This window comes from Pseudophryne corroboree, chromosome 7 (assembly GCF_028390025.1).
Source record: "Pseudophryne corroboree isolate aPseCor3 chromosome 7, aPseCor3.hap2, whole genome shotgun sequence".
Taxonomy (NCBI): Eukaryota; Metazoa; Chordata; class Amphibia; order Anura; family Myobatrachidae; genus Pseudophryne; species Pseudophryne corroboree.
The window spans coordinates 123,321,406-123,348,451 of record NC_086450.1 but is presented as its reverse complement, the minus strand read 5'-3'; the positions used below and the strand labels follow the sequence as shown (position 1 = coordinate 123,348,451).

General features: G+C 48.0%; 1 protein-coding gene across 1 annotated transcript in view; it reads right to left on the bottom strand.

Annotated features, from left to right (window-relative positions):
• Window positions 1-27,046, bottom strand: part of SLC38A11 (solute carrier family 38 member 11) — a 230,073-nt gene that overhangs the window by 173,869 nt on the left and 29,158 nt on the right. Inside the window, exon 7 of the mRNA XM_063933616.1 lies at window positions 14,234-14,313. Within this exon, the coding sequence (XP_063789686.1) occupies window positions 14,234-14,313 (80 nt within the window). The remainder of the gene's footprint in view (window positions 1-14,233; window positions 14,314-27,046) is intronic.

Genomic DNA, 27,046 nt, shown 5'->3' with positions numbered 1-27,046 from the left:
GATCCCTGGATCCTGCAAATAGTATCTCAAGGGTACAAACTGGAATTCGAGGCGTCTCCACCCCACCGGTTCCTAAAATCTGCCTTGCCGATTACTCCTTCAGACAGGGAGGCTGTGCTAGCGGCAATTCACAAGCTGTATTCCCAGCAGGTGATAATCAAGGTGCCCCTACTTCAACAAGGACGGGGTTACTATTCCACACTGTTTGTGGTACCGAAACCGGACGGTTCGGTGAGACCCATTTTAAATTTGAAATCCTTGAACACATACATAAAAAAATTCAAGTTCAAGATGGAATCGCTCAGGGCGGTTATTGCAAGCCTGGACGAGGGGGATTACATGGTATCCCTGGACATCAAGGATGCTTACCTGCATGTCCCCATTTACTATCCTCACCAGGAGTACCTCAGATTTGTGGTACAGGATTGCCATTACCAATTCCAGACGCTGCCGTTTGGACTCTCCACGGCACCGAGGGTGTTTACCAAGGTAATGGCGGAAATGATGATACTCCTTCGAAGAAAGGGAGTTTTAATTATCCCGTACTTGGACGATCTCCTAATAAAGGCGAGGTCCAAGGAGCAGTTGTTGGTGGGAGTAGCACTATCTCAGGAGGTGCTACACCAGCACGGTTGGATTCTGAATGTTCCAAAATCACAGCTGGTTCCGACGACACGTCTACTGTTCCTGGGTATGATTCTGGATACAGTCCAGAAAAAAGTGTTTCTCCCAGAGGAGAAAGCCAAGGAGCTGTCATCTCTAGTCAGAGACCTCCTGAAACCAAAACAGGTATCGGTGCATCACTGCACGCGGGTCCTGGGAAAGATGGTGGCTTCTTACGAAGCAATTCCTTTCGGCAGGTTCCATGCCAGAATCTTTCAGTGGGACCTGTTGGACCAATGGTCCGGATCGCATCTTCAGATGCATCGCCTAATAACCCTGTCTCCAAGAACCAGGGTGTCTCTGCTGTGGTGGCTGCAGAGTGCTCATCTTCTAGAGGGCCGCAGATTCGGCATACAGGACTGGGTCCTGGTGACCACGGATGCCAGCCTTCGAGTCTGGGGGGCAGTCACACAGGGAAGAAACTTCCAAGGACTATGGTCGAGTCAGGAGACTTCCCTACACATAAATATTCTGGAACTAATGGCCATTTACAATGCCCTAAGTCAGGCAAAATCCCTGCTTCTACACCAGCCGGTACTGATCCAGTCAGACAACATCACGGCAGTCGCCCATGTAAATCGACAGGGCGGCACAAGAAGCAGGATGGCAATGGCAGAAGCCACAAGGATTCTCCGATGGGCGGAAAATCACGTACTAGCACTGTCAGCAGTGTTCATTCCAGGAGTGGACAACTGGGAAGCAGACTTTCTCAGCAGGCACGACCTCCACCCGGGAGAGTGGGGACTTCATCCAGAGGTCTTCACGCTGATTGTAAATCGATGGGAACGGCCACAGGTGGACATGATGGCGTCCTGCCTAAACAAAAAACTAGAGAGATATTGCGCCAGGTCAAGGGACCCTCAGGCGATAGCTGTGGACGCTCTAATGACACCGTGGGTGTACCAGTCAGTTTAGGTGTTCCCTCCTCTGCCTCTCATACCAAGGGTACTGAGAATAATAAGAAAACGAGGAGTAAGAACAATACTCGTGGTTCCGGATTGGCCAAGACGAGCGTGGTACCCGGAACTTCAAGAGATGATCTCAGAGGACCCATGGCCTCTGCCGCTCAGACAGGACCTGCTGCAGCAGGGGCCCTGTCTGTTCCAAGACTTACCGCGGCTGCGTTTGACGGCATGGCGGTTGAACGCCGGATCCTGAAGGAAAAGGGCATTCCGGAGGAAGTCATTCCTATGCTGATTAAAGCCAGGAAAGATGTAACTGCAAAGCATTATCACCGCATATGGCGGAAATATGTTGCTTGGTGTGAGGCCAAAAAGGCCCCAACTGAGGAATTTCAACTAGGTCGATTTCTGCATTTCCTACAAGCAGGAGTGACTATGGGCCTGAAATTAGGCTCCATTAAGGTACAGATCTCGGCTCTGTCGATTTTCTTCCAGAAAGAACTAGCTTCACTACCTGAAGTTCAGACGTTTGTGAAAGGAGTGCTGCATATTCAGCCCCCGTTTGTGCCTCCAGTGGCACCTTGGGATCTCAACGTGGTGTTGAGTTTCTTAAAATCACATTGGTTTGAGCCACTTAAAACCGTGGATCTAAAATATCTCACGTGGAAAGTGGTCATGTTATTGGCCTTGGCTTCAGCCAGGCGTGTGTCAGAATTGGCAGCTTTGTCATGTAAATGCCCCTATCTGATTTTCCATATGGATAGGGCGGAATTGAGGACTCGTCCCCAGTTTCTCCCTAAGGTGGTATCAGCTTTTCACTTGAACCAACCTATTGTGGTGCCTGCGGCTACTAGGGACTTGGAGGATTCCAAGTTACTGGACGTAGTCAGGGCCTTGAAAATTTATGTTTCCAGGACGGCTAGAGTCAGGAAAACTGACTCGCTATTTATCCTGTATGCACCCAACAAACTGGGTGCTCCTGCTTCTAAGCAGACTATTGCTCGCTGGATTTGTAGCACAATTCAGCTGGCGCATTCTGCGGCTGGACTGCCGCATCCTAAATCAGTAAAAGCCCATTCCACAAGGAAGGTGGGCTCATCTTGGGCGGCTGCCCGAGGGGTCTCGGCTTTACAACTTTGCCGAGCTGCTACTTGGTCAGGGGCAAACACGTTTGCAAAATTCTACAAATTTGATACCCTGGCTGAGGAGGACCTTGAGTTCTCTCATTCGGTGCTGCAGAGTAATCCGCACTCTCCCGCCCGTTTGGGAGCTTTGGTATAATCCCCATGGTCCTTTCGGAGTTCCCAGCATCCACTAGGACGTCAGAGAAAATAAGATTTTACTCACCGGTAAATCTATTTCTCGTAGTCCGTAGTGGATGCTGGGCGCCCATCCCAAGTGCGGATTGTCTGCAATACTTGTACATAGTTATTGTTAACTAAAGGGTTATTGTTGAGCCATCTGTTGAGAGGCTCAGTTGTTTTCATACTGTTAAACTGGGTATAGTATCACGAGTTATACGGTGTGATTGGTGTGGCTGGTAGGAGTCTTACCCGGGATTCAAAATCCTTCCTTATTATGTCAACTCGTCCGGGCACAGTGTCCTAACTGAGGCTTGGAGGAGGGTCATAGTGGGAGGAGCCAGTGCACACCAGGTGACCTAAAAGCTTTCTTTAGTTGTGCCCAGTCTCCTGCGGAGCCGCTATTCCCCATGGTCCTTTCGGAGTTCCCAGCATCCACTACGGACTACGAGAAATAGATTTACCGGTGAGTAAAATCTTATTTTTGCACTAAATCTGGAGATTTTATATATATATATATATATATATGCAGGAAAGTCCCACACTCTCACCCGACACAGATAACGGCTGGGGTGCCAAATCAAAGCCTGATCCTAACACGGGGTCAGACTCATAGGCCCTCATTCCGAGTTGTTCGCTCTGTAAAAATCTTCGCATCGCAGCGATTTTCCGCTTAATGCGCATGCGCAATGTCCGCACTGCGACTGCGCCAAGTAAATTTGCTATGCACTTAGTAATTTTACTCACGGCTTTTTCATCGGTCTGGCGATCGTAATGTGATTGACAGGAAATGGGTGTTACTGGGCGGAAACAGGCCGTTTTAAGGGCGTGTGGGAAAAAACGCTACCGTTTCCGGAAAAAACGCAGGAGTGGCCGGAGAAACGGAGGAGTGTCTGGGCGAACGCTGGGTGTGTTTGTGACGTCAAACCAGGAACGACAAGCACTGAACTGATCGCAGATGCCGAGTAAGTCTGAAGCTACTCAGAAACTGCTACGAGGTGTGTAATCGCAATATTGCGATTACTTCGTTCGCAATTTTAAGATGCTAAGATTCACTCCCAGTAGGCGGCGGCTTAGCGTTAGCAACTCTGCTAAAATCGCCTTGCGAGCGGACAACTCGGAATGACCTCCATAGTACAATACAGTGTTTCTCCACATTAAAGTGGAAAAAGATAGCACTCTCCAGACTTGCGTAATTTAATGTAAATGCTAAAGTCATTTATTCAAGGAGTTGGTTCCATGTAACTTCATGTCACAAAAAATAAAGAAAGGGCTCACCTGGAGCGACCAGGACATCAGGGGCACTTCCGCCCAGCTGCTTCCATGGGCGGCCGCTGGAGACTCTGGGCTGTCAGAAGGCTGTGAGAGACGTGCAGCACTTCTGCTGCACGACATTGTTTACGCAAGGGTGCTTGGCTGCTGGGGCTCTCTGATTGGTTGCTGCCCTTATATCTTGCAGTCAGCCTAGTCTTGCCCTGCCGCTTATAGTTCATGTTCGTTAGCATGAGCCTCTAGTCCTCTGCTCTTGATTCTGGAAGCTAAAGCCTGGTCCCACCCCTGTTGGTTTCTGGAAGTTATCCTGCATTCCTGGCCTTCTGTCACCTACCAAAGTCTTGTACGGCTGGAGCCGCAACCTCCAGCCCATCCCGCATACCTAGCTGGTAGTCAACTGCTAGAGTCCTGTACAGCTGGAGCCGCAACCTTTAGCCATATCCAAAATTCCTGGCTTGCCACTATTTGCCAGCACCCTATAAGGCTGGAGCCGCAACCTTCAGCCAAATCCTGAAATCCTGGCCTGCTATCATCTTCCTTTTGGAAATCCTGGTGTATCTCCTGCCTTGCCTCAGTTTAAGTCTGGCCGCAGTAAATTATCATTGACTATTACTTTTTTACGTTTATTGTGAGGAGAACATACACTCAAGTTATTCTGTCTCATTCACCTCAGTGACTCCTTGATCTCGTTTATAACCTCGTACTGTGCCAAGCATAAGTCCAGGTGGAGCTTTCTGTTCCACTGCCCATGTGCATATTGCCCGGGGCTCGGCTATGCAGTAAATTAACCCTAGCTGCTCTAAGCAGTATCTCCAAGGCAGCTGACTATCACTCAACTGCCGCGGCAGGTTTAAATGATAAATCAAAGCGATAATTGATTTTGGACACTCAGCCTTATTAACAGATGTTTATAAATGGATCCCCTATGTTATTACCTACCACACAAATATGTTAAACTTAATTAAAAATAAGTGCCTGACCTATTTTCCCTGACATGTACTGTATAAAATGAGTATCAGTCCACTTCTCACTGTTCCTTCCCTATTTTCTTACAATGGATAGATCTTGACAGGCTTCCAACACAAGATTTTTGAATTGGTTGCAATAAAATTGAAACTCTGCACAGAACAGGGCACACTGGTATAAATTTCACAGGTTTAATACACTTTCTTAAAGATTATTAAACCTACTGCATTAGCATGTGATATAGATCTCTGCATACAGATGAATATACCCATTGTGCCTACGGCTGATTTTTTCACCTCTATATTAGCCCCCCATGCATAGTATACTATTATACTATGCTGCAGGGAAGCTTACAAGGGGATCTGGTCAAGATCCCAGCAGTCAAAATACCAACGCCGGAATCCCGACACGTCTCGGAATACAGACACCGGCATCCCGACAAGGTACACAACACCTGCGGTTGGGAGCACGGGGTTTAGGCTGCGAAAGGAGGGGTTAGGGTAAGGGGGCCATAGAGGGAAGTCAAGTATACTTACCTTCCAACTGTTGCGATTCTCACTATCGGGATGCCGCAGTTGGCATTTAGAATCCAACCCCTTACAATTACTGCTGTTAAAAAAGCAAGGCAAAAATAACACTCAGCTTTCAATCACCCAGTTTCCTATAAAAGTGCTAAACGCACAATCATCTTGGGCCTTAAAAAAATGTGGGAAGATGGATCTTAGGTCCTTGCCTTGGGAGTAAGTGTCTCCTAAAACTGCAATTGAATTGAATCCTTTTGAATTAGTCATATTCAGTACTTGAATCCCAAATAAATTATTCCACTGGCTGCACAACAGACGTGAGCCAGCAATGAGAAAAATCTGGGGCTTCCCGTAATTAATGTACCAGATTTTGCACAATTCCTGTGTACTGTATACTACACACAGTACCACCAACATTTGGGTAAGTGGCACTAATACATTTGGTTTACAGCATGGTTGCCAGCTGATCATGCGTGGCTAGTGTCTTTGTCTTCTTCTATAGTATAAATTATTGTAATCAATGTGAGCATGTGAAGGCTGCTGTTGTTCCAAGCCACTTACTATCCTTTCTCTGCAGGTCAAGCATTGGCGGCTGAATACAGGCATTTTCATTATTTGTCTTTTCACTTTTAATACTAATTCTAGGATTGACCCGTAGTCTGATAAAAAGCAAATTTTCTTTTTTTCACAAAAGAATACGGATTAAACATATCATTATAATTCTATGCAAAGGGTTTCCATGACTACAAGGACAGCAATAATAACCATTATTTGACACTTTCTCCACATAATTCATATTCAGAACATTTCGGTGTAAAAAAGGCAGCTCAGAACAAAAGACCATTTAAGACTAGACAAAGAGACACTCTGAAAAAAATTAACATAAGAATCCCAGTATATGTACAGTGGCTGGGCTTTCTAGCTGACCCCAGAGAAGATTTCTGCCTTGTTGGACAGTAAAACCTCATAGACTATGCTCATGCGATAAGGAAGTACTGTAACTCCATTGCTCATTGACATTTGTCGACATGGCCATTGCAAAGTCACCCTATGGATAGATACAGTGGCATCAAAAGGCGGGAGCGGGAGGTGCAGGCAACACCAAAGTGCTGGCTCTTCTGCAGTGACAGGAGCCGAGTGCTGCAGGGAGATAATCTCCTGCAGCACTCGGCTCCTGTCACAGATAAGAGCCGGCACACACACAGTCCAGTCTCCAGGGGCAGCAAGCATCTTCGGGGAAGATGTACATGCCCGGGAGCGAAGGAGAAAAGACCTGTGTGGACACGCCCCTTTTAAATTAGGCCACACCCCTCTGGGGTGCACGCGGCTCCGGCAGCCTGAGCATGGGGTGTGTATGTAATAGCACAGAGTGCGCTCCGGGTGTCACCACTGCGCATGCGTATGCACTGCAATGTGCACGCGCGTCGTACGGGTACAAAGCAGATCGTAGCTGGGCGATGGATTTAATGACGAATCTATTCGCACAGCCGATCGCAAGGAGATTGACAGGAAGAGGGCGTTTGTGGGTGGCAACTGACTGTTTTCTGGGTGTGTTTGGAAAAATGCAGGTGTGTACAGGCGTTTGCAGGGCGGGTGTCTGACGTCAATTCCGGGACCAAAAATTCTGAAGTGATCGCAAGGGCTGAGTAAGTCCAGAGCTACTCAGAAACTGCAAAAATCGTTTTCGTCTTGCTTGGCTGCACACGCGTTTGCACACTTGCAAAGCAAAAATATACTCCCCTGTGGGCGGCGACTATGCGTTTGCACGGCTGCAAAAAGTAGATAGCGAGCGATCAACTCGGAATGACCTCCCTAAAGCATAGATCTCCATTGCCCTTTAGTCATGATCTTTAATCATAAGAACTTAACCACATACAATACAATCCAATAATGTTTAATCAAACTATTATAAAGATTCAACATGTGTGTGGATGACAGCATAGCCAGTTCAATCAAACATATATGGGTAAATTAAGAGAAAAAAACAATAGGATTAGGGGAAAAAATCTTAATTCACAAATTTTGACTTTCATTCAGTGAGAGTCTATGGCCCCTTATAACGGGATCAGTACTAAATGCCGCCGGCCGGAATCCCGGCGGTCGAAATACTGACGCCGGAATCCCGACCACACAATCCCGACAGGGGTGGCGAGCGGAACACAGCCCCTTGCGGGCTCGCTTCGCTCGCCACGCTGCGGGCACGGTGCCTCGCTACGCTCGACACACTATTATATTCTCCCTCTATGGGTGTCGTGGACACCCACGGAGGGAGAATATGTCGGGATTGTGGCGGTCGGGATTGTGGCGGTCGGGATTCCGGCGTCGGTATTTCGACCGCCGGGATTCCGGCCGGCGGCATCTTGACCGCATCCCCTTATAACTAAAGGATGATGACGACGACAAAATGTCTGAATTGTAATAGTAAAAATAAAGTATAATGATCGTAAAACTAATTATACTGCAAATATATTAATTTGTTTTATTTTTCTGTTAGATTATGATTACATTTATTATTCATTTTTGCCAGTTATTTACATAGCATATACAAAGCTTGCAGCACTTTACAGATATTATTTAGCCATTCACATACAGTAAGTTCCTGCACCAGTGGAGTTTGCAATCTATATTTCCTAGGAGCCAATTAACCTACCAGTATATGTTTGGAGTGTGGGAGATCCGAGGACTCAGAGGTAACCCACGCAAGCACGTGGAGAATATACACACTCCACCCCATGGTGGGAATCATTACTGTGAGGCAGTAATGCTAACCATTACGCCATACTCTAAATAAATAAAAAATTATACAATTGGAACATGTTTGACTAAGGGTGGTATCCAATTAGAGGTGATCAGTTTTCAGACCGATGGTTATTATCAAGGTACCCAATTAGAGGCCATTTTTATCTTGCAAAAACGGACCCGCAATCGTGCGATAACACATGGGATCCAGGCTAAGCTCCTGATCCCATGTGTTATCGAGGCTCCGATGGCTACTTATCACGGATTATGCTTCCGGTGATAAGTGCCGGCATCAGGGAGAAACATGTCGCTTTGGGGCAAATTGGATAGCGGAAAATAACCGCTTCTAATAGGATACCCCCCTAAATCGTACATTGATATGATTAAGCAGAAATGTAATTATTAATTTAGAAACAAAATGATCCCTTACATCAAACCTATGATTACAGTAATTTATTATAGGACCTCTATCACTAATTATCCTCTATTCCCACTAGTTAAATTGTGCTTTAAACGTCCAGAAACAACAAATAAGGAAAAGGCTTCCTACTTGTACAGTTCAAATTTGGCAGGGATAGAAGTGAATGATGAAACATTCTCTCCAGAGCACTAGTTAATATCAATATAATATCAAATAAAAGTTACAGAATAAATACTGTATGCAATATTGCATATTGCATTTTTTTGACTGAAAAAAATTAACTTTGAATAATGCAATCTGAAAATGACAGAATACCTCAGTCAATTTGATTATACCATCTGCGCACAAGCATGGATATCCTTAAAACCTGGACTGTTAGGGTGCCTTGAGGACCGAGTTTGGGAAATCCTTGGTTAGTGGATGCATGTTAACTGTAAGATTACTAGCCTACTAGCCTACTTTTTAAAAATCATTTCAGGGAGATTGTGAAAGTAACACCTATCAGCGCGGGCGCATACTGCTACATCGGAGAGGCGTGTTATGAAAATGACTTACATCCAAATGTAAATGAGCCCCAAAGTTAGTAAGATCTATTTGTTGAAGAAAAAACACTGATATTTTGCAGGATTTGTTTAGTGATGAGCGGGTTCGGTTCCTCGGAATCCGAACCCCCCCCCCCGAACTTCACCCTTTTTACACGGGTCCGAGGCAGACTCGGATCCTCCCGCCTTGCTCGGTTAACCCGAGCGCGCCCGAACGTCATCATCCCGCTGTCGGATTCTCGCGAGATTCGGATTCTATATAAGGAGCCGCGCGTCGCCGCCATTTTTCACTCGTGCATTGGAAATGATAGTGAGAGGACGTGGCTGGCGTCCTCTCACTATGTTTCAGGGGGCTGCAGTGCAAATATCCTTATTCTGGGGACCAGCAGTATTATAGGAGGAGTACAGTGCAGAGTTTTGCTGACCAGTGACCACCAGTATTATACGTTGTCTGCCTGAAAAACGCTCCATATCTGTGCTCAGTGTGCTGCATATATCTGTGCTCACACTGCTTTATTGTGGGGACTGGGGACCAGCAGTATTATATAGGAGGAGTACAGTGCAGAGTTTTGCTGACCAGTGACCACCAGTATACGTTGTCTGCCTGAAAAACGCTCCATATCTGTGCTCAGTGTGCTGCATATATATGTGCTCACACTGCTTTATTGTGGGGACTGGGGACCAGCAGTATTATATAGGAGGAGTACAGTGCATAGTTTTGCTGACAAGTGACCACCAGTATTATACGTTCTCTGCCTGAAAAACGCTCCATATCTGTGCTCAGTGTGCTGCATATATCTGTGCTCACACTGCTTTATTGTGGGGACTGGGGACCAGCAGTATTATATAGGAGGAGTACAGTGCAGAGTTTTGCTGACCAGTGACCACCAGTATTATACGTTCTCTGCCTGCAAAACGCTCCATATCTGTGCTCAGTGTGCTGCATATGTCTGTGCTCACACTGCTTTATTGTGGGGACTGGGGACCAGCAGTATTGTATAGGAGGAGTACAGTGCAGAGTTTTGCTGACCAGTGACCACCAGTATTATACGTTCTCTGCCTGAAAAACGCTCCATATCTGTGCTCAGTGTGCTGCATATATCTGTGCTCACACTGTTTTATTGTGGGGACTGGGGACCAGCAGTATTATATAGGAGGAGTACAGTGCAGAGTTTTGCTGACCAGTGACCACCAGTATTATACGTTCTCTGCCTGAAAAACGCTCCATATCTGTGCTGCATTGTAGTATATAGTAGGAGTACAGTGCATAATTTTGCTGACCACCAGTATATAATATATAGGAGTACGGTACAGAAGGCCACTGCTCTACCTACCTCTGTGTCGTCAAGTATACTATCCATCCATACCTGTGGTGCATTTCAGTTTTGCACAGTTTGCTGACCACCAGTATATAATATATAGCAGTACGGTACAGTAGGCCACTGCTCTACCTACCTCTGTGTCGTCAAGTATACTATCCATCCATACCTGTGGTGCATTTCAGTTTTGCACAGTTTGCTGACCACCAGTATATAATATATAGCAGTACGGTACAGTAGGCCACTGCTCTACCTACCTCTGTGTCGTCAAGTATACTATCCATCCATACCTGTGGTGCATTTCAGTTTTGCACAGTTTGCTGACCACCAGTATATAATATATAGCAGTACGGTACAGTAGGCCACTGCTCTACCTACCTCTGTGTCGTCAAGTATACTATCCATCCATACCTGTGGTGCATTTCAGTTGTGCGCAGTATATATAGTAGTAGGCCATTGCTATTGATACTGGCATATAATTCCACACATTAAAAAATGGAGAACAAAAATGTGGAAGGTAAAATAGGGAAAGATCAAGATCCACTTCCACCTCATGCTGAAGCTGCTGCCACTAGTCATGGCCGAGACGACCATGACTAGTGGCAGCAGCCGTCGTCTGCCAAGGCCGATGCCCAATGTCATAGTAGAGAGCATGTAAAATCCAAAACACAAAAGTTCAGTAAAATGACCCAAAAATCAAAATTAAAAGCGTCTGAGGAGAAGCGTAAACTTGCCAATATGCCATTTACGACACGGAGTGGCAAGGAACGGCTGAGGCCCTGCCCTATGTTCATGGCTAGTGGTTCAGCTTCACATGAGGATGGAAGCACTCATCCTCTCGCTAGAAAAATGAAAAGACTTAAGCTGGCAAAAGCACAGCAAAGAACTGTGCGTTCTTCTAAATCACAAATCCCCAAGGAGAGTCCAATTGTGTCGGGTGCGATGCCTGACCTTCCCAACACTGGACAGGAAGAGGTGGCGCCTTCCACCATTTGCACGCCCCCTGCAAGTGCTGGAAGGAGCACCCGCAGTCCAGTTCCTGATAGTCAAATTGAAGATGTCACTGTTGAAGTACACCAGGATGAGGATATAGGTGTTGCTGGCGCTGAGGAGGAAATTGACAAGGAGGATTCTGATGGTGAGGTGGTTTGTTTAAGTCAGGCACCCGGGGAGACACCTGTTGTCCGTGGGACGAATATGGCCATTGGCATGCCTGGTCAAATTACAAAAAAAAATCACCTCTTCGGTGTGGAATTATTTTAACACAAATGCGGACAACAGGTGTCAAGCCGTGTGTTGCCTTTGTCAAGCTGTAATAAGTAGGGGTAAGGACGTTAACCACCTTGGAACATCCTCCCTTATACGTCACCTGCAGCGCATTCATCATAAGTCAGTGACAAGTTCAACTGCCAGCCTGAGTCAGGTCATTCCCCTCATCAGGCTTTTGCAGAAGCAGCTGGAGACATTGAAGGAGGAGCTAAAATGGAGCAATTCTGCTAGACATGTGGGACTTGTGGATGGAGTCCTTCATTCGCTTAACCAGGATTCTTGGGTGGTCAATCTGTTGAAATCAGAGCACTACATTTTGGCCACCGTGCTCGATCCTAGGTTTAAAGCCTACGTTGTATCTCTCTTTCCGGCAGACACAAGTCTGCAGAGGTTCAAAGACCTGCTGGTTAGACACTTGTCAACTCAAGCGGAACGTGACCCGTTAACAGCTCCTCCTTCACATTCTCCGGCAACTGGGGCTGCGAGGAGAAGGATAAGAATTCCGAGCCCACCCGCTGGCGGTGATGCAGGGCAGTCTGGAGCGAGTGCTGACATCTGGTCCGGACTGAAGGACCTGCCAACGATTACTGACATGTCGTCTACTGTCACTGCATATGATTCTGTCACCATTGAAAGAATGGTGGAGGATTATATGAGTGACCGCATCCAAGTAGGCACGTCAGACAGTCCGTACGTATACTGGCAGGAAAAAGAGGTAATTTGGAGGCCCTTGCACAAACTGGCTTTATTTTACCTAAGTTGCCCCCCCTCCAGTGTGTACTCCGAAAGAGTGCCATAGACTTTTTACTCCAGAGTTTTAGCTATAAAAATTATTAGAATAATGCAAAGAAGATATTTCAAACATATTCTTTGTATTTTCCATATACTTTATACAGTCAAACCTCTGCCACAAACGTATGTATGACAGGAAAGGCTCTGCCTCACCTGCCTCACCTCACCGCACGTCACTGGTACACAGTGAAAGGGGTGAGGAATCGGACGATGAGGAGGAGGTGGACATCTTGACTCTGCAGAGCCAGTTTGTGCAAGGAGAGATTGATTGCTTCTTTTTTGGTGGGGGCCCAAACCAACCAGTCATTTCAGTCACAGTTGTGTGGCAGACCCTGTCGCTGAAATGATGGGTTTGTTAAAGTGTGCATGTCCTGTTTATACAACATAAGGGTGGGTGGGAGGGCCCAAGGACAATTCCATCTTGCACCTCTTTTTTCTTTCATTTTTCTTTGCATCATGTGCTGTTTGGGGACTATTTTTTTGAAGTGCCATCCTGCCTGACACTGCAGTGCCACTCCTAGATGGGCCAGGTGTTTGTGTCGGCCACTTGTGTCGCTTAGCTTAGCCATCCAGCGACCTTGGTGCACCTCTTTTTTTCTTTGCATCATGTTCTATTTGGGGACTATTTTTTTGAAGTGCCATCCTGTCTGACACTGCAGATGGGCCTAGTGTTGGCCACTTGGGTCGCTTAGCTTAGTCATCCAGCGACCTCGGTGCAAATTTTAGGACTAAAAATAATATTGTGAGGTGTTCAGAATAGACTGAAAATTAGTGGAAGTCATGGTTATTGAGGTTAATAATACTATGGGATCAAAATGACCCCCAAATTCTATGATTTAAGCTGTTTTTGAGGGGTTTTTGTAAAAAAACACCCGAATCCAAAACACACTCGAATCCGACAAAAAATTTTCAGGGAGGTTTTGCCAAAACGCGTCCGAATCCAAAAGCAAAACACAAAACCCGAAAAATGTCCGGTGCACATCACTAGATTTATTTGCGTATTGTGTTTTACAAGAGGTTCCATATACTGTAAGTGGCCATAGGGATCATTGGGGCAGATGTATTAACCTGGAGAAGGCATAAGGAAGTGATAATCGGCTCCAAGATGTAAATTAACAATTAGGATCTGATTGGCTGGCGCCTTTATCACCTTGCACATATCACTGGTTTATCACTTCCTTATGCCTTCTCCGTGTTAATACATCTGCCCCATTGTGCCTTATAACCAATGCAGGGAAATGGCACTAATGATCCCATTTGAATGTATGTATCTGTGATTTATTTCCCCCCCCAAGAATGTAACAGCTGCATAATGGGGGTAAGGTGCAATCAGGGAGATTGCTGCTATTTCAGGGAGTCTCCTGCAGAATTAGGGAGGGTAGGCAACTATGATTACTAGTATACGGAAAGTGCATGCTTATTATTAAATAACAATATGACTGATGCTATCCCTTTGATACAGTATATGTGATGATTATCTAAGAATAAACAAGAGTGCTTTTATTATAATATACAGTACTTACATTGACCAAGTGAGAGATGATGCTCGAATAATTACCATGAACATGACGATTACAGTTAAAATCAGGGACATCAAAGATACCTACAGAGAGGCAGTAGAAAGATAACTAGCATTTTTGATTTCACATTGGTATTCACCATATTATAGTCATATACTCACATATATTTAGCCACAACATGTGACTTTTATGGAAAATATGCATTTTATACTGTGACTTCATACTAATTCCTCTGCAACAACAATACTAATCCTGATTCAAAGGTAGACGCTGCTGCATCCATTCTAACGTCTGTTGGTGGAGTCACAGGAACGATAATATGCAGGGACGTAGATAGCAGCAGGGCCTAAATATGGGTTGTGTCCATGCCCTTTAGAAAAAAATGCATATTAAAAAAAATTAATTGCTGGGCCGCAAAGTGGCCCCGCACGCTCCACCAGGGGGCGCCATTCAGATCGGGACGGGGGGAGGCATCTTAACTTGCTTGATCTGGGAAGTGGATCCCTCTGCCTCGGCCATCTTCCCAGTGATATTCGGGAGGATGGCGCATGTGCACTAGAGAGCAAAGAGTCTTTGCTTTCATTATGCAGTGCCATCTTCCTGAAGCTGTCACTGGGAACATGGTGCTGCTGCCTATTTCAAGGTAAGCATATGCAGCAGGTGGGCGGTGGTGGCGGACCTGCTCCGCTCTACCTTGGTGACAGTAATAATATGCGAATGCTAGTTTCAGCCTTCTCCTTGTGTACTAGCATGCACCTGAATGTTCAACCATCGAGACGCCCACTTTCTGTGCCTGTGCCCGTTCTAGGCACTCCACCATCAGCTCACCATCGACACTTACACCTGTCCTATAACAGGTGCAGTTTCTCCATCTGAACATGGCCTCTGTGGAGGCGGCTGGGCCTCTGAGAACACAGCTGCTGTCCCTAACCTGCATGTGACACTCCCGTTTCACACCCATGAGACAGACTTTTTTGTGTGTTTGCTTCAGGCCACCTGCCACACCCCGCCTGTGAATACCTATCAGTTTCATTCCATTTCTGATCCCACCTGAGCCATAAGGATCAGCACCTTTGTATGTACACTCAGGGAAAAGCATGCGCCATAGGGGTTCTCAGAATGTTTCATGCATGCACAGTAGCAAATAATCAAGAACATTGGCATTGCCTGAGATTCAAAGGTATCTGAATCAAGCCCTATAAGCGAATTAATACACAAAACTAAGGAAAAAGTGCAAATAGGGTCTGATATTAGTGACACATCAATATACTTAGGGGGATATTTAATAAAATAGGATTTTAAATATATACTGGAAAATCCTTTCTCGTAGTCCATAAGCGATATTGGGGACACATTAGTACGATGGGTATAGATGGGGTCCAAAGGAGCCAGTGCACTTTAAATTTCTTCCACTGGGTGTGCTGGCTCCTCCCCTCTATGACCCCTCCCACAGGCAGTTATAGGTAAACCAGACATACTTGAGAGAAGGAACATAACAACGAGAAGTTTGGTGAGATTTAGACACCAGCACACCATAACATAACTGGGCCAGCAACAGCTGGCAGCATAAACAGCAAACAGCTGAACAGGTAACACATAACAGAGAACCTGCAGAAAGTCACCGCACAGAGGCGGGCACTCAATATTTCTTATGGACTACGAGAAAAGGATTTACCGGTAGGTATTTAAAATCCAATTTTCTCTAGCATCCATAAAGGATTTTGGGGACACATTAGTATGATGGGGATGTCCCAAAGCTTCCATAGTGGGCGGGAACGTGCAGAGACATCTGCAGCACCGCCTGTCCAAACTGGGTATCCTCTTTGGCCAGGGTATCAAACTTGTAGAACTTCACAAAGGTGTTCTTCCCCGACCATGTAGCGGCTTGGCAGAGTTGCAACGCCGAGACTCCATGGGCAGCCGCCCAGGAAGAGCCCACTGATTTAGTAGAGTGGGCCTTTAGAGACTTAGAAACAGATAAGGCTGCCGACACATAGGCCTGTTGGATAGTAAGCCGAATCGAACGAGCAATGGACTGCATTGAAGCAGGGCAACCCTTTTTCTGCACATAATAGAGCACGAACAAGGAATCCATCTTTCTGACCCGAGCCGTGCGCTTGACATAGATCCTCAAGGCACCCACAGCATCCAAAGCCTCCAGAGGAGCAGAAGCGTCAGAATTGGAAGGAACCACAATAGGTTGATTCAGATGAAATGCGGAGACAACCTTCGGCAGGAACTGCTGTCTAGTCCAGAGCTCCGCTCTGTCCTTGTTAAAGACCAAGTACGGACTTTTACACGATAAGGCCCCAAATTCCGAGACACGTCTAGCAGGATATAGGGCCTGAAACATCACCGTCTTCCACATGAGGTACTTATCTTCTACCGTCATCAGAGGTTCAAACCAGGAGGACTGCAGAAATCACATGACCATATCCAGATCCCAAGGTGACGTAGCCGTTACAAACGGAGGTTGGATGTGGAGTACCCCTTGCAAGAAGGTCTGAACTGCAGGCAGTACAGCCAACTTCTTTTGGAAGAAGATTGAAAGAGCAGAAATCTGAACCTTAAGGGTTCCCAGACGTAAGCCTTGATCCACTCCAGCCTACAGGAAACTAAGAAATCTTCCCAAGTGAAATTCGGCAGATGGATATGTGCGGTCCTCGCACCAGGAGACATACAGTATGATAGTGTTTTGACATCACAGGTTTCCTGGCTTGCCCATAGTGGCAATGACCTTTTTGGAAAGTCCCTTGTGAGCTAGTATGTTCTGCTCAACTTCCATGCCGTCAAATGAAGCAGCCGTAAGTCCAGGTAGATGAACGGTCCTTGTTGAAGAAGATCTCTTCTGAGTGGTAGAGGCCAAGGGTCTTCGACAGACATGTCCAGAAGATCCGCGTTCCACACTCTCCGTGTACTCCTTGATGCTGGATCCTCTTGAGCACCTTTGGGATCAACGGAATCGGAGGAAATACGTAGACCAGCTGGTAAGGCCAAGGCGACGTCAGTGCATACACTGCGCACGCCTGAGGGTCTCTGGTTCGCAAGCAATAGCAGTGAAGTTTCTTGTTGAGGTGAGACGCCATCATATCATCCTGGGGACAACCCCACCGGTCGATAATCTGTTTATACACCTGAGGATGTAGGTCCTACTCCCCTGGGTGGAGATCGTGGCGACTCAGGAAGTCTGCTTCCCAGTTGTCTACTCCCAGAATGAAGATCACGGACAGTGCTATCGCATTTCTTTCCACCCAGAGGAGTATTCTTGATACTTCTCGCATGCAGGCCCTGATTTTTGTCCCTCCTTGTCGATTGATGTATGCCACAGCCGTGGTATTGTCCAACTGTACCTGGATTGCCTGATCCTGGAGCAGAACAGAGGCCTGAATCAGAGCATTGTAGATAGACCGAAGTTCCAGGATGTTGATCGGAAGTAGGGCCTCTTGGGCAGACCATCTGCCCTGGAACTACACCCCTTGGTTAACAGCCCCCCATCCTCTCAGACTTGCATCTATCATGAGGAGAATCCAATCCTGAATCCCGAAGCATCGACCTTCCCGGAGATTGGAAGATTGCAGCCACCACAGGAGTGAAATCCTGGCCTGGGGTGAGAGTTGAATCATCCGGTGCATCTGAAGATGGGAACCAGACCACTTGTTCAAAATGTCCAGTTGAAAGGGTCTGGCATGGAATCTTCCATACTGAATGGCCTTGTACGAGGCCACCATCTTCCCCAACAACCTTATGCAAATATGACTGGAAACTCGAATCGGTCGGAGCACCATGCGAATCATTTCCTGGAGAGTGCTCACTTTGTCCTTTGTAATGACCCCCCTTGTCCTTGCTGTTGCCGGGGTACTGGAACAATGACTTGGGACTGGACCAACTTTGTGATGGCCTGTAGTAGCGTAATACGCATATTTTCCATAGCTGGTAAGCTGGATTTGAAAAATCGTTGGGGAGGAGCACCGTCGAACTCCAGCTTGTAACCCTGAGAAATAAGGTCCCTTACCCAGGCATCCTGGTAGGAACTTTCCCAGATGTGGCTGAAGTGATGTAGCCAGGCTCCCACCTCGAGATCCTTCCTGGGTGGGTGGGCACCGTCATGCTGAGGTTTTTGCGGAAGCTGAACTGGTGCTCTGTTTTTGAGAGACGGCAACGGCTGGTTTCTTAGGCTTACCCCTGGTGCCTCTAGCTGCATTTGATGCTCCTCTGGCCCTAGATCGAAATCTGGTGGACCGAAAGGACTGAGTAGATGGTCCCGGGTAGGTACGTCTAGCAGGCGGAGCCTCCGAGGGAAGAAACGCGGATTTCTCAGCAGTAACTTTGGAGATCCATGCGTCCAATTCACCTCCGGGAAGAGATTCCACATTTTGTTTGGAGTCAGCGTCTGCAATCCACTGACGCAACCATATGACTCTGCATGCTGACACAGCTATAGCAGTGGTCCTAGCATTAATATTGCCAATCTCTTTTAAAGAGTCACAGAGGACTCTTGCCGTATCCTGAGTGTGTTTTAGGAAAGTTACTGTAATAACCAGGATCATGTAACCCGAGAGACCCTCCTGAATTTGAGGAGCCCAGGAGTGAATTGCATGTGTCATCCAGCAACCTGCAATGACCGGTCTTTGAGATACATCTGCAACAACGTAGATAGATTCAGTGGCGTCATGAGGGCGGTGCGGGGGGTGCGGGCCGCACCCGGGTGTCACCCTTCAATGGGGTGACACCAAATAGAGCCGCGCGCCCGCATCCCATTCCCATCCAGCAATCTGAGAGGCGAGACACATATCTGCAGGCCGCGGCGCTGTCCACACCCCCTTCTCCCCACTGTCACTGTCAGACAGTACAGACCCGTGTCGGAGTGTTGCAGGCGGGGAAGTGTACCTTTGTCAGCAGGGGGGCGATCGTAACTTCAGTGCTTGGTTCCGGTCCCCGAGAGGCTCAGAGCTGGAGAGAAGCCGGGAAGCCCCGCCTCCTGTCCACACAGCTCAGTCTCATTGATGGTGGATTCCTGACGCTGGGGCTGGGCACTACACTGTCTATTCTCCTCCCACCGAGCCGCCCCGCACCGCCAGCGTGAGGCAGTGATACCTGGCAGCCACCTCACAAACAGCAGGCTGCCAGATCCCAGGAGCAGCCGGAGTGGAGGGACTGCTCAGCAGGCTGCTGTGTATTAGTGCAGTGCTGCAGCCAGTGTGCGGGGCCAAGCTTTGACAGGAGCAGCAACCCAAGGTCAGTGCTCTCTGCCCACTGTCCCCCACAATTACTGCCCCTCATCCCAGTGTCTCCCACCATTACTGCCCCCCCATCCCAGTGTCTCCCACCCTGCCAAGTGTCCCCCACCATAACTGCCCCCCCATCCCAGTGTCTCCCATCCTGCCCAGTGCCCCCCACCATTACTGCCCCCCCATCCCAGTGTCTCCCACCCTGTCCAGTGCCCCCCACCATTTCTGCCCCCCCATCCCAGTGTCTCCCACCCTGCCAAGTGTCCCCCACCATAACTGCCCCCCCATCCCAGTGTCTCCCATCCTGCCCAGTGCCCCCCACCATTACTGCCCCCCCATCCCAGTGTCTCCCACTCTGTCCAGTGCCCCCCACCATTACTGCCCCCCCATCCCAGTATCTCCCACCCTGTCCAGTGCCCCCCACCATTACTGCCCCCCCATCCCAGTGTCTCCCACCCTGTACAGTGTCCCCCACCATAACTGCCCCCCATCCCAGTGTCTCCCACCCTGCCAAGTGTCCCCCACCATAACTGCCCCCCCATCCCAGTGTCTCCCACCCTGTCCAGTGTCCCCCACCATTACTGCCCCCCATCCCAGTGTCTCCCGTCCTGCCCAGTGCCCCCCACCATTACTGCCCCCCCATCCCAGTGTCTCCCACCCTGCCAAGTGTCCCCCACCATAACTGCCCCCATCCCAGTGTCTCCCACCCTGTCCAGTGTCCCCCACCATTACTGCCCCCCATCCCAGTGTCTCCCACCCTGCCAAGTGTCCCCCACCATAACTTCCCCCCCATCCCAGTGTCTCCCATCCTGCACAGTGCCCCCCACCATTACTGCCCCCCATCCCAGTATCTCCCACCCTGTCCAGTGCCCCCCACCATTACTGCCCCCCCATCCCAGTGTCTCCCACCCTGTCCAGTGTCCCCCACCATAACTGCCCCCCCATCCCAGTGTCTCCCATCCTGCCCAGTGCCCCGCACCATTACTTCTCCCCATCCCAGTGTCTCCCACCCTGTCCAGTGTCCCCCACCATTACTGCCCCCCCATCCCAGTGACTCCCACCCTGCCAAGCCAGTGTCTCCTCCTTTCCCTCCCCAACCAGCCCACTGCACTCCTCTCACTGCTCCTGCACCTAGAAAGTCCCCTGCCAGTATAGTCACAGTGTCCCCTTCTCATGCACGTTAGTGTCCCCCCTCTCACCACCATCTCACTCCCTCTCCTTCCCATAGAGCCTTATTTCCCCCCTACCCTTCCCAACCTGCCGACTGCCCGTCTTAACTGCTTACCTGCTAGAACCCCCAGCCAGTCCAATCACAGTGCCTCCCTCATTCAGCATAGTGTATTGCTGCCATCACCATTTCACTGCCCACCTTCCCATCCAGCCAAGTGTCTCCACATCGCACTGTCCACCCATCCAGCCCAGTGTTCCTACATTGCACTGTCCACCCATCCAGCCCAGTATCCCCACATCACACTGTCCACCCATCCAGCCCAGTGTCCCCACATCGCACTGTCCACCCATCCAGCCCAGTGTCCCCACATCGCACTGCTCCCCCCATCCAGCCCAGTGTCCCCACATCGCACTGCTCCCCCCATCCAGCCCAGTGTCCCCACATCGCACTGCTCCCCCCATCCAGCCCAGTGTCCCCACATCGTACTGCTCCCCCCATCCAGCCCAGTGTCTCCACATCGCACTGTCCACCCATCCAGCCCATTGTCCACCTATATTGTATTGTACTCTCCCTGTCATATACAGTATATTAGTGTATGTATTGGGATTGGGCCTGATATGCCGGTGGTCAGGATCCCAGAAGTCATCATATCAACCCTGAGATCCCGGACACCAGAATGCCAGCAGGGGAGGGGGGCGCGAGTGCACTCACCACACAGTGGGCTCGTTGGCTCTCTGCACTCACCGCAGGTTCTTTTCACACTCAATGGGTGTCGTGGACACCCACAAGTGGGAATAGGCCCTGTTATCCGGCATTCCGGCGGTGGCATTGTCAGCGGTCGGGATTCTGGTGTCGGTATTCTGACTGCCGGGATCCCGACCGCCAACATATCAACTGCATTCCTATGTATTCCTGTGTTGTGTGGGCCTTCTCACTGCCGCCACCCTCCACTGCACCGCCGCTGCCCAGGGCCTTCTCCTCCTCACCACCACCGTCTACAGCACCCTCCGCTGCTCATTAGGTACTGTTACCCTGCTTCCCTATGTCCCTCTTTCTGTCCCTCTGTCACTCTCTCTGTCACTGCTGTCACTCTTCCAGTCCCTATGCCCCTGCTGCCACTCCCTGTCACTCTCCCTATATCCCTGCTGTCACTTTCTGTCACTCTCCATGTCCCTGAATTTTGGCTCATACTGTGAGGCGTAATGTGAATTTCGTCTCATACTGTGTGGAGTAATGTGAATTTCGGCTCATACTGTGTGGCGTAATGTGAATTTTGGCTCATACGGTGTGGCGTAATGTGAATTATGGCTCATACTGTGTGGCGTAATGTGAATTTTGGCTCATACTGTGTGGCATAATGTGAATTTTGGCACATTCCGTGTGCCATAATGTGAATTTCGGCTCATACTGTGTGGCATATTGTGAATTTTGGCTTATACTATGTGGCATATTGTGAATTTTGACTCATACTGTGTGGCATAATGTGAATTGTGGATCATACTGTTTGGCATAATGTGCATTTTGGATCATACTGTGTAGCATAATGTGAATTGTGGATCATACTGTGTGGCATAATGTGAATATAGGATTATACTCTGTGGCATCGTGGGAATTTTGGCTCATTCAGTGGCATAATGTGTAAAGGGCACCAGTACTAGATAGTATAAGGGTAGAATAGGCTAGATAGTATCGACTAGATAAAATAGGCGGCACTCGGAGACTGAGAATTAATGAAAACCAAAACCCTGCAGGGGTTTATCCAAACAGTGACGTTTCGGGGAGAGTTTCCCCTTCTTCGGACTCTCCCCGAAACGTCACCATTTGAATAAACATACCCTGAGGGGTTTTTCATTAATTCTCAGTCTCCAAGTGCCGCCTATTCTATGGACTCTGCATATGTGGGATATCTTACCCACCAGGAGGGCACTGGAGCCAGTAACAAATAGGTCTGGAGTGCCGGGGATTATTGACGTTATATATATATATATATATATATATATAATATATTAGTAAAACTAGTACAAAAAGGGTTCCCGTGTGGTGTGATACGGAAGGAGGTCCGTGGGGTGACACCATGAGTTACCATACCGGGTGACACCAACCCTAGTGACGCCTCTGGATAGATTGCAGTGTGATCTCAATTTTCCTATACCCCGGGTCCGTTACTTGAAAGGAGCCCGGAGTCGGGAGTACCACCTTCTTAGCGAGGCGAGAAACTGAAATGTCTACAGTCGGAGATTCTTCCCAGAACTTTCTGCCCTCAGGGGCGAAGGAGAATGTATGCAAAAATCATTTTGATACCTGATATTTGTTATCCTGATTTTTCCAGGCTAGCTTAAATAAATCATCTAATTCTTTAGAATCAGGAACTGTGACAATCAGTTTGTCGTGAGGGAGAAAAAAACGACTGCTGATTTGCAGTGTCCTCTAGGGGGAGCTTTAGCACATCCCTTATAGCTAAAATGAGGGGTTCAAAACCCTGTGTAGGAGTGGAATCCCCACCTATGGGATCCACATCATCCCCATCATCCTGTATATCATCATCAGTATCTGAGAGAAGTGCAGGTAAAGCACGTTTATGTGGACCTGCAGTAGAGAGGGGGAAATGGGGAACATCAGCTCTGGCAGCTAGATCTGCCACTGCCTGTTGCAGTTCTTGTGTTTTGTGGGCATTTGCAGTGAGCTGAGATGACATATCAGAAATCATAGTTTTGATTGCACCCAGCCAGGAAGGCTCGTGACCCTCCCCCACATTCTCCTCAATGTTTTGTGAGGACTGACTACACTGCTCACATGAAATAGAACCAGATGAGAGTGGGGAGAATGTGGTGTTACAGACACTGCATAACTTGTGTTTTACCATGGTGAAAAGTAACACACAGCAATACACATACAACACAGACAGTTACAATGCAAGCCTGCCCTACTGTATGTGAGAGGAGACACAGATGAAGAGTAGGCACCAGCACACCCGCACCAGAGAGCCCCAGTGAGGCTGTCAGTGTTTAGTTCAGTGAAACACTGTGTGTTTTAAAACCCAAGTTTCTTTAGGAATGTGTAATGTGCACAATTTAAGCGGCTCTCCCCCAAGCTACACCCTGTACCAGTGATCCAGCGTGTGTCAGTGTCTGGAGGAGCTGTGTGAGGCTGCTGCTGTATCTGCAGAGGAAGGAGCCAAAATGCAGCTGAACCCGCTCTGATGTAGCTCCGCCCCCCTTACTGGTGCCAGAGCTATTGAAGATTTTATACTGGCAATGTCTCCAAACATGCTTAAAACTTCACATAAATGTTCAGTTAAGCCCACCGCTAGCCAGTTTACACAGGGGCAATAGCGGATCCCCCCCAGGAGGGACCCGTATGCCTCACCTGTGTGATAGCCGCACCTTAACCCGGGGGACCCCCCAAGCGGGGGCCCCGGCGTGTACTCACCACTTTTGTTCACCTTCAGGCATCTGTTAGGGGTGTTCGGCGTGCTGCAGTTGCGACAGCCAAGGCGCAGTGCCCCACTGAACAAACAACCCCTCAGGACGGTGGACCTGCAGCGAGGAAGCGGTTCTGCACCTCGCATGGCCGGTGACCCCCCCCCCACACACACACACACACAACCGGCGCAGGTATGCTGTTGTCCAGACAGCATACCAAAATAAACAAAAGTTTATAAGAAATTGAAGAAAAACTCTGGAGCTAGCAGAGTGTGCATCCGCTCCTGAGGGCTCATTTTTCTAAACTGCCTGTGGGAGGAGGTATAGAGGGGAGGAGCCAGCACACCCAGTAGAAGAAATTTAAAGTGCACTGGCTCCTTTGGACCCCGTCTATGCCCATCGTACTAATATATCCCCAATATCCCTTATGGATGCTAAAGAAAACATGATTATCCCATAAAAGCTGGAAAATGTGATATTTATGTTTTCTGGAGATGGAGATACATATCTCCTCTCCAGTGGCAGTTGCAGCACAGTCTAAAATTCAAACAGGGGAGCCACAACTGCTAGTGAGTCCCGGACAGCATTGTCTGGCAGTGTTTAGGGTGGCAGTTGATGTGGCTCCCCTATTTGAATTGTGTACTGCTCTGCATCTGCCACTGGAGCGGAGATATTTATCTCCATCTCCAGAGAACATAAATATCACAGTTTACATCTTTTATGAGATAATTATGTTTTATTAAATATCCCCCAGAGCCTATCTGCACCTTTACACCGATTCCTTTACTCCAAAAATACTAATTCTTAGGAGCTGATTTATCAACTAATTTTATCATATGAAATGAGTTTTAAAACTTGGTGCGTATGATAAATGGTGCTCCAGCCAATCAGATCCAAACTGTCATTTTTCAAACACGTGACACGTGGGAGCTGATTGGCTGGAGCACCATTTGTCAATGCACCAAGTTTTAAAACTCGTTGCATATGATAAAACTTGTTGATAAACTAGCCCCTAAGTGCCTAGTACACCATGCGGCTGATTCTGAGTCAGACATACTGGTGATATTCGAAGCAATTGAGCAATTTGTTTTTCTTCTGTGCATGTATCTAGATCACATTGCACATGAATAAATTCACCACTTCCACTTGATCTCTAAATACAGTTTTTCCTTCTCCAGGTGAAATGACCTTTAATGTATTCTTAAGTCCACACAGATAGTGTGGGGTGTTGAAGATGCCCACCTAAAAACAGCGTGATGGTAACAGTTCCTTCCCGTGTTCAAGGTACTGAAGTAGCACTGGAATCAGAGCTTCTTAATCCTCCTCCCACAAGGGCTGGTAAGTCAGTCTGGCCACCAGGGCCGGTTCAAGCCCTTGTGGCGCTTCGGTCAAAAATAGGGGCGTGGCTTCATACGGGGGCGTGGTCAGTTACGCCCCCATTTGTGCCCCCTGTAGCGCCGCTGAAAGAAAAAAATAATAATAATAATACTTACAATCCCAGCTCCTGATTCCCGGCCGCTGCAGACCTCCGCCGGTGGCACTCCTCTCCTCGGATCTATGGGAGAGACGTCATGATGTCTCTCCCATAGCACAGCATAGACAGACACTAGAGGTCAATTATGACCCCTAGCGTCTGTGTCAGTCCCACAATGCTGTGCGGTGCGCGATGACGTCATTGTGCACCGCACAGCAAAGGTCCTCTCCACGAAGGGAAACTAGACACGTAGCGTCTAGTTTCCTTCACAGCGGGGGGTACAGTAGCACAGTAGCGGATCTTGCCATGGTGCGGCGCCCTCCGGATGGCGCCGGCACCCTCCGGAAGGCGACGCCCCGGCCAAAAGTCCTGCTTGCCCGTGGCAAGATCCGCTACTGGTGGCCACCAATGCGTTTCTGCTCTCCAGGAGCCTTAATCAAGGTGTAACACCTTGATAAAGGCTCCTGGAGAGCAGAAACATGTTGGTGGCCAGACTGACTTACCAGCCCTTGTGGGAGGAGGATTAAGAAGACCGGATTCAAGTGCTGCTTCAGTACCCTGAACCCGAGAATGAACTGTTACCATCACTCTATTTTTGGGTGGGCATCTTGAACACCCCACACTATCTGTGTGGACCTAATAATACATTAAAGATCATTTCACCTGGAGAAGGAAAAACTGTATGCAGAGATCAAGTGGAAGTGGTGAATTTATTCATCTGAATCCGATATTTTAGCACTAAGACTGGTTGTAACAATGTTGATACTTGATCCCGGAGGTGCGCATAATTGCTACTATTGTGATGAATTTCTTGGACTTCTTTAGGGTGTTGGTGACCACCCCAGTAATTGTTGCCGCACTATTGTGTTGAAGCGCAGTTTTTTCCTGTTTTCTATTGCACATGAGTCCGAGTTGCAGTTGCGATTGAAACGCAGGTCTTAGAAATTTCTTAAAAATGCATTTGGTGTTCCTGGCGGCAGCTAAGTGGGCGCACTGATACGGCCGGTCTTATGGGTAGTTCTTGAGAATTTAGATGCACAGTGATGGAGAATCTGCACCTAGCATGGGGCTGGCAAAAGTTCTGCTGGTGCAACTGATGGTTGCACCTGAAGACACTCAAGGTGGATGTATCAGCCCTTGCACATTCTCAATCATGCTTGTACACCAGGGAAGGGCTTATAGTAGCATTTGCATAAAGCTGCAGATGAGTGATAGGCAGATGCTGCAGTGTGAGTGTCAGAATGAGAGAATAAGCCCCTAACAGTGAATTTGTATGTGACTAAGATGCAGAACTCAAGAAACAGTACGTAAAATATATATATACCAATAATCAGCTGCATTCACTGCTCCTATATCTGGGGTGCATATGTTATGTGACCACATTGTATAAATAAAAATCACAGAGGCTCTGCACTCACTATAATAACTCACCATAATACATAATTTAAGCTTGCAGCCCCTGTCAAGGGATCCCATTTGTGTGCAAGTCCTACTCTACCACTCAGTACATAGTAATAGCTA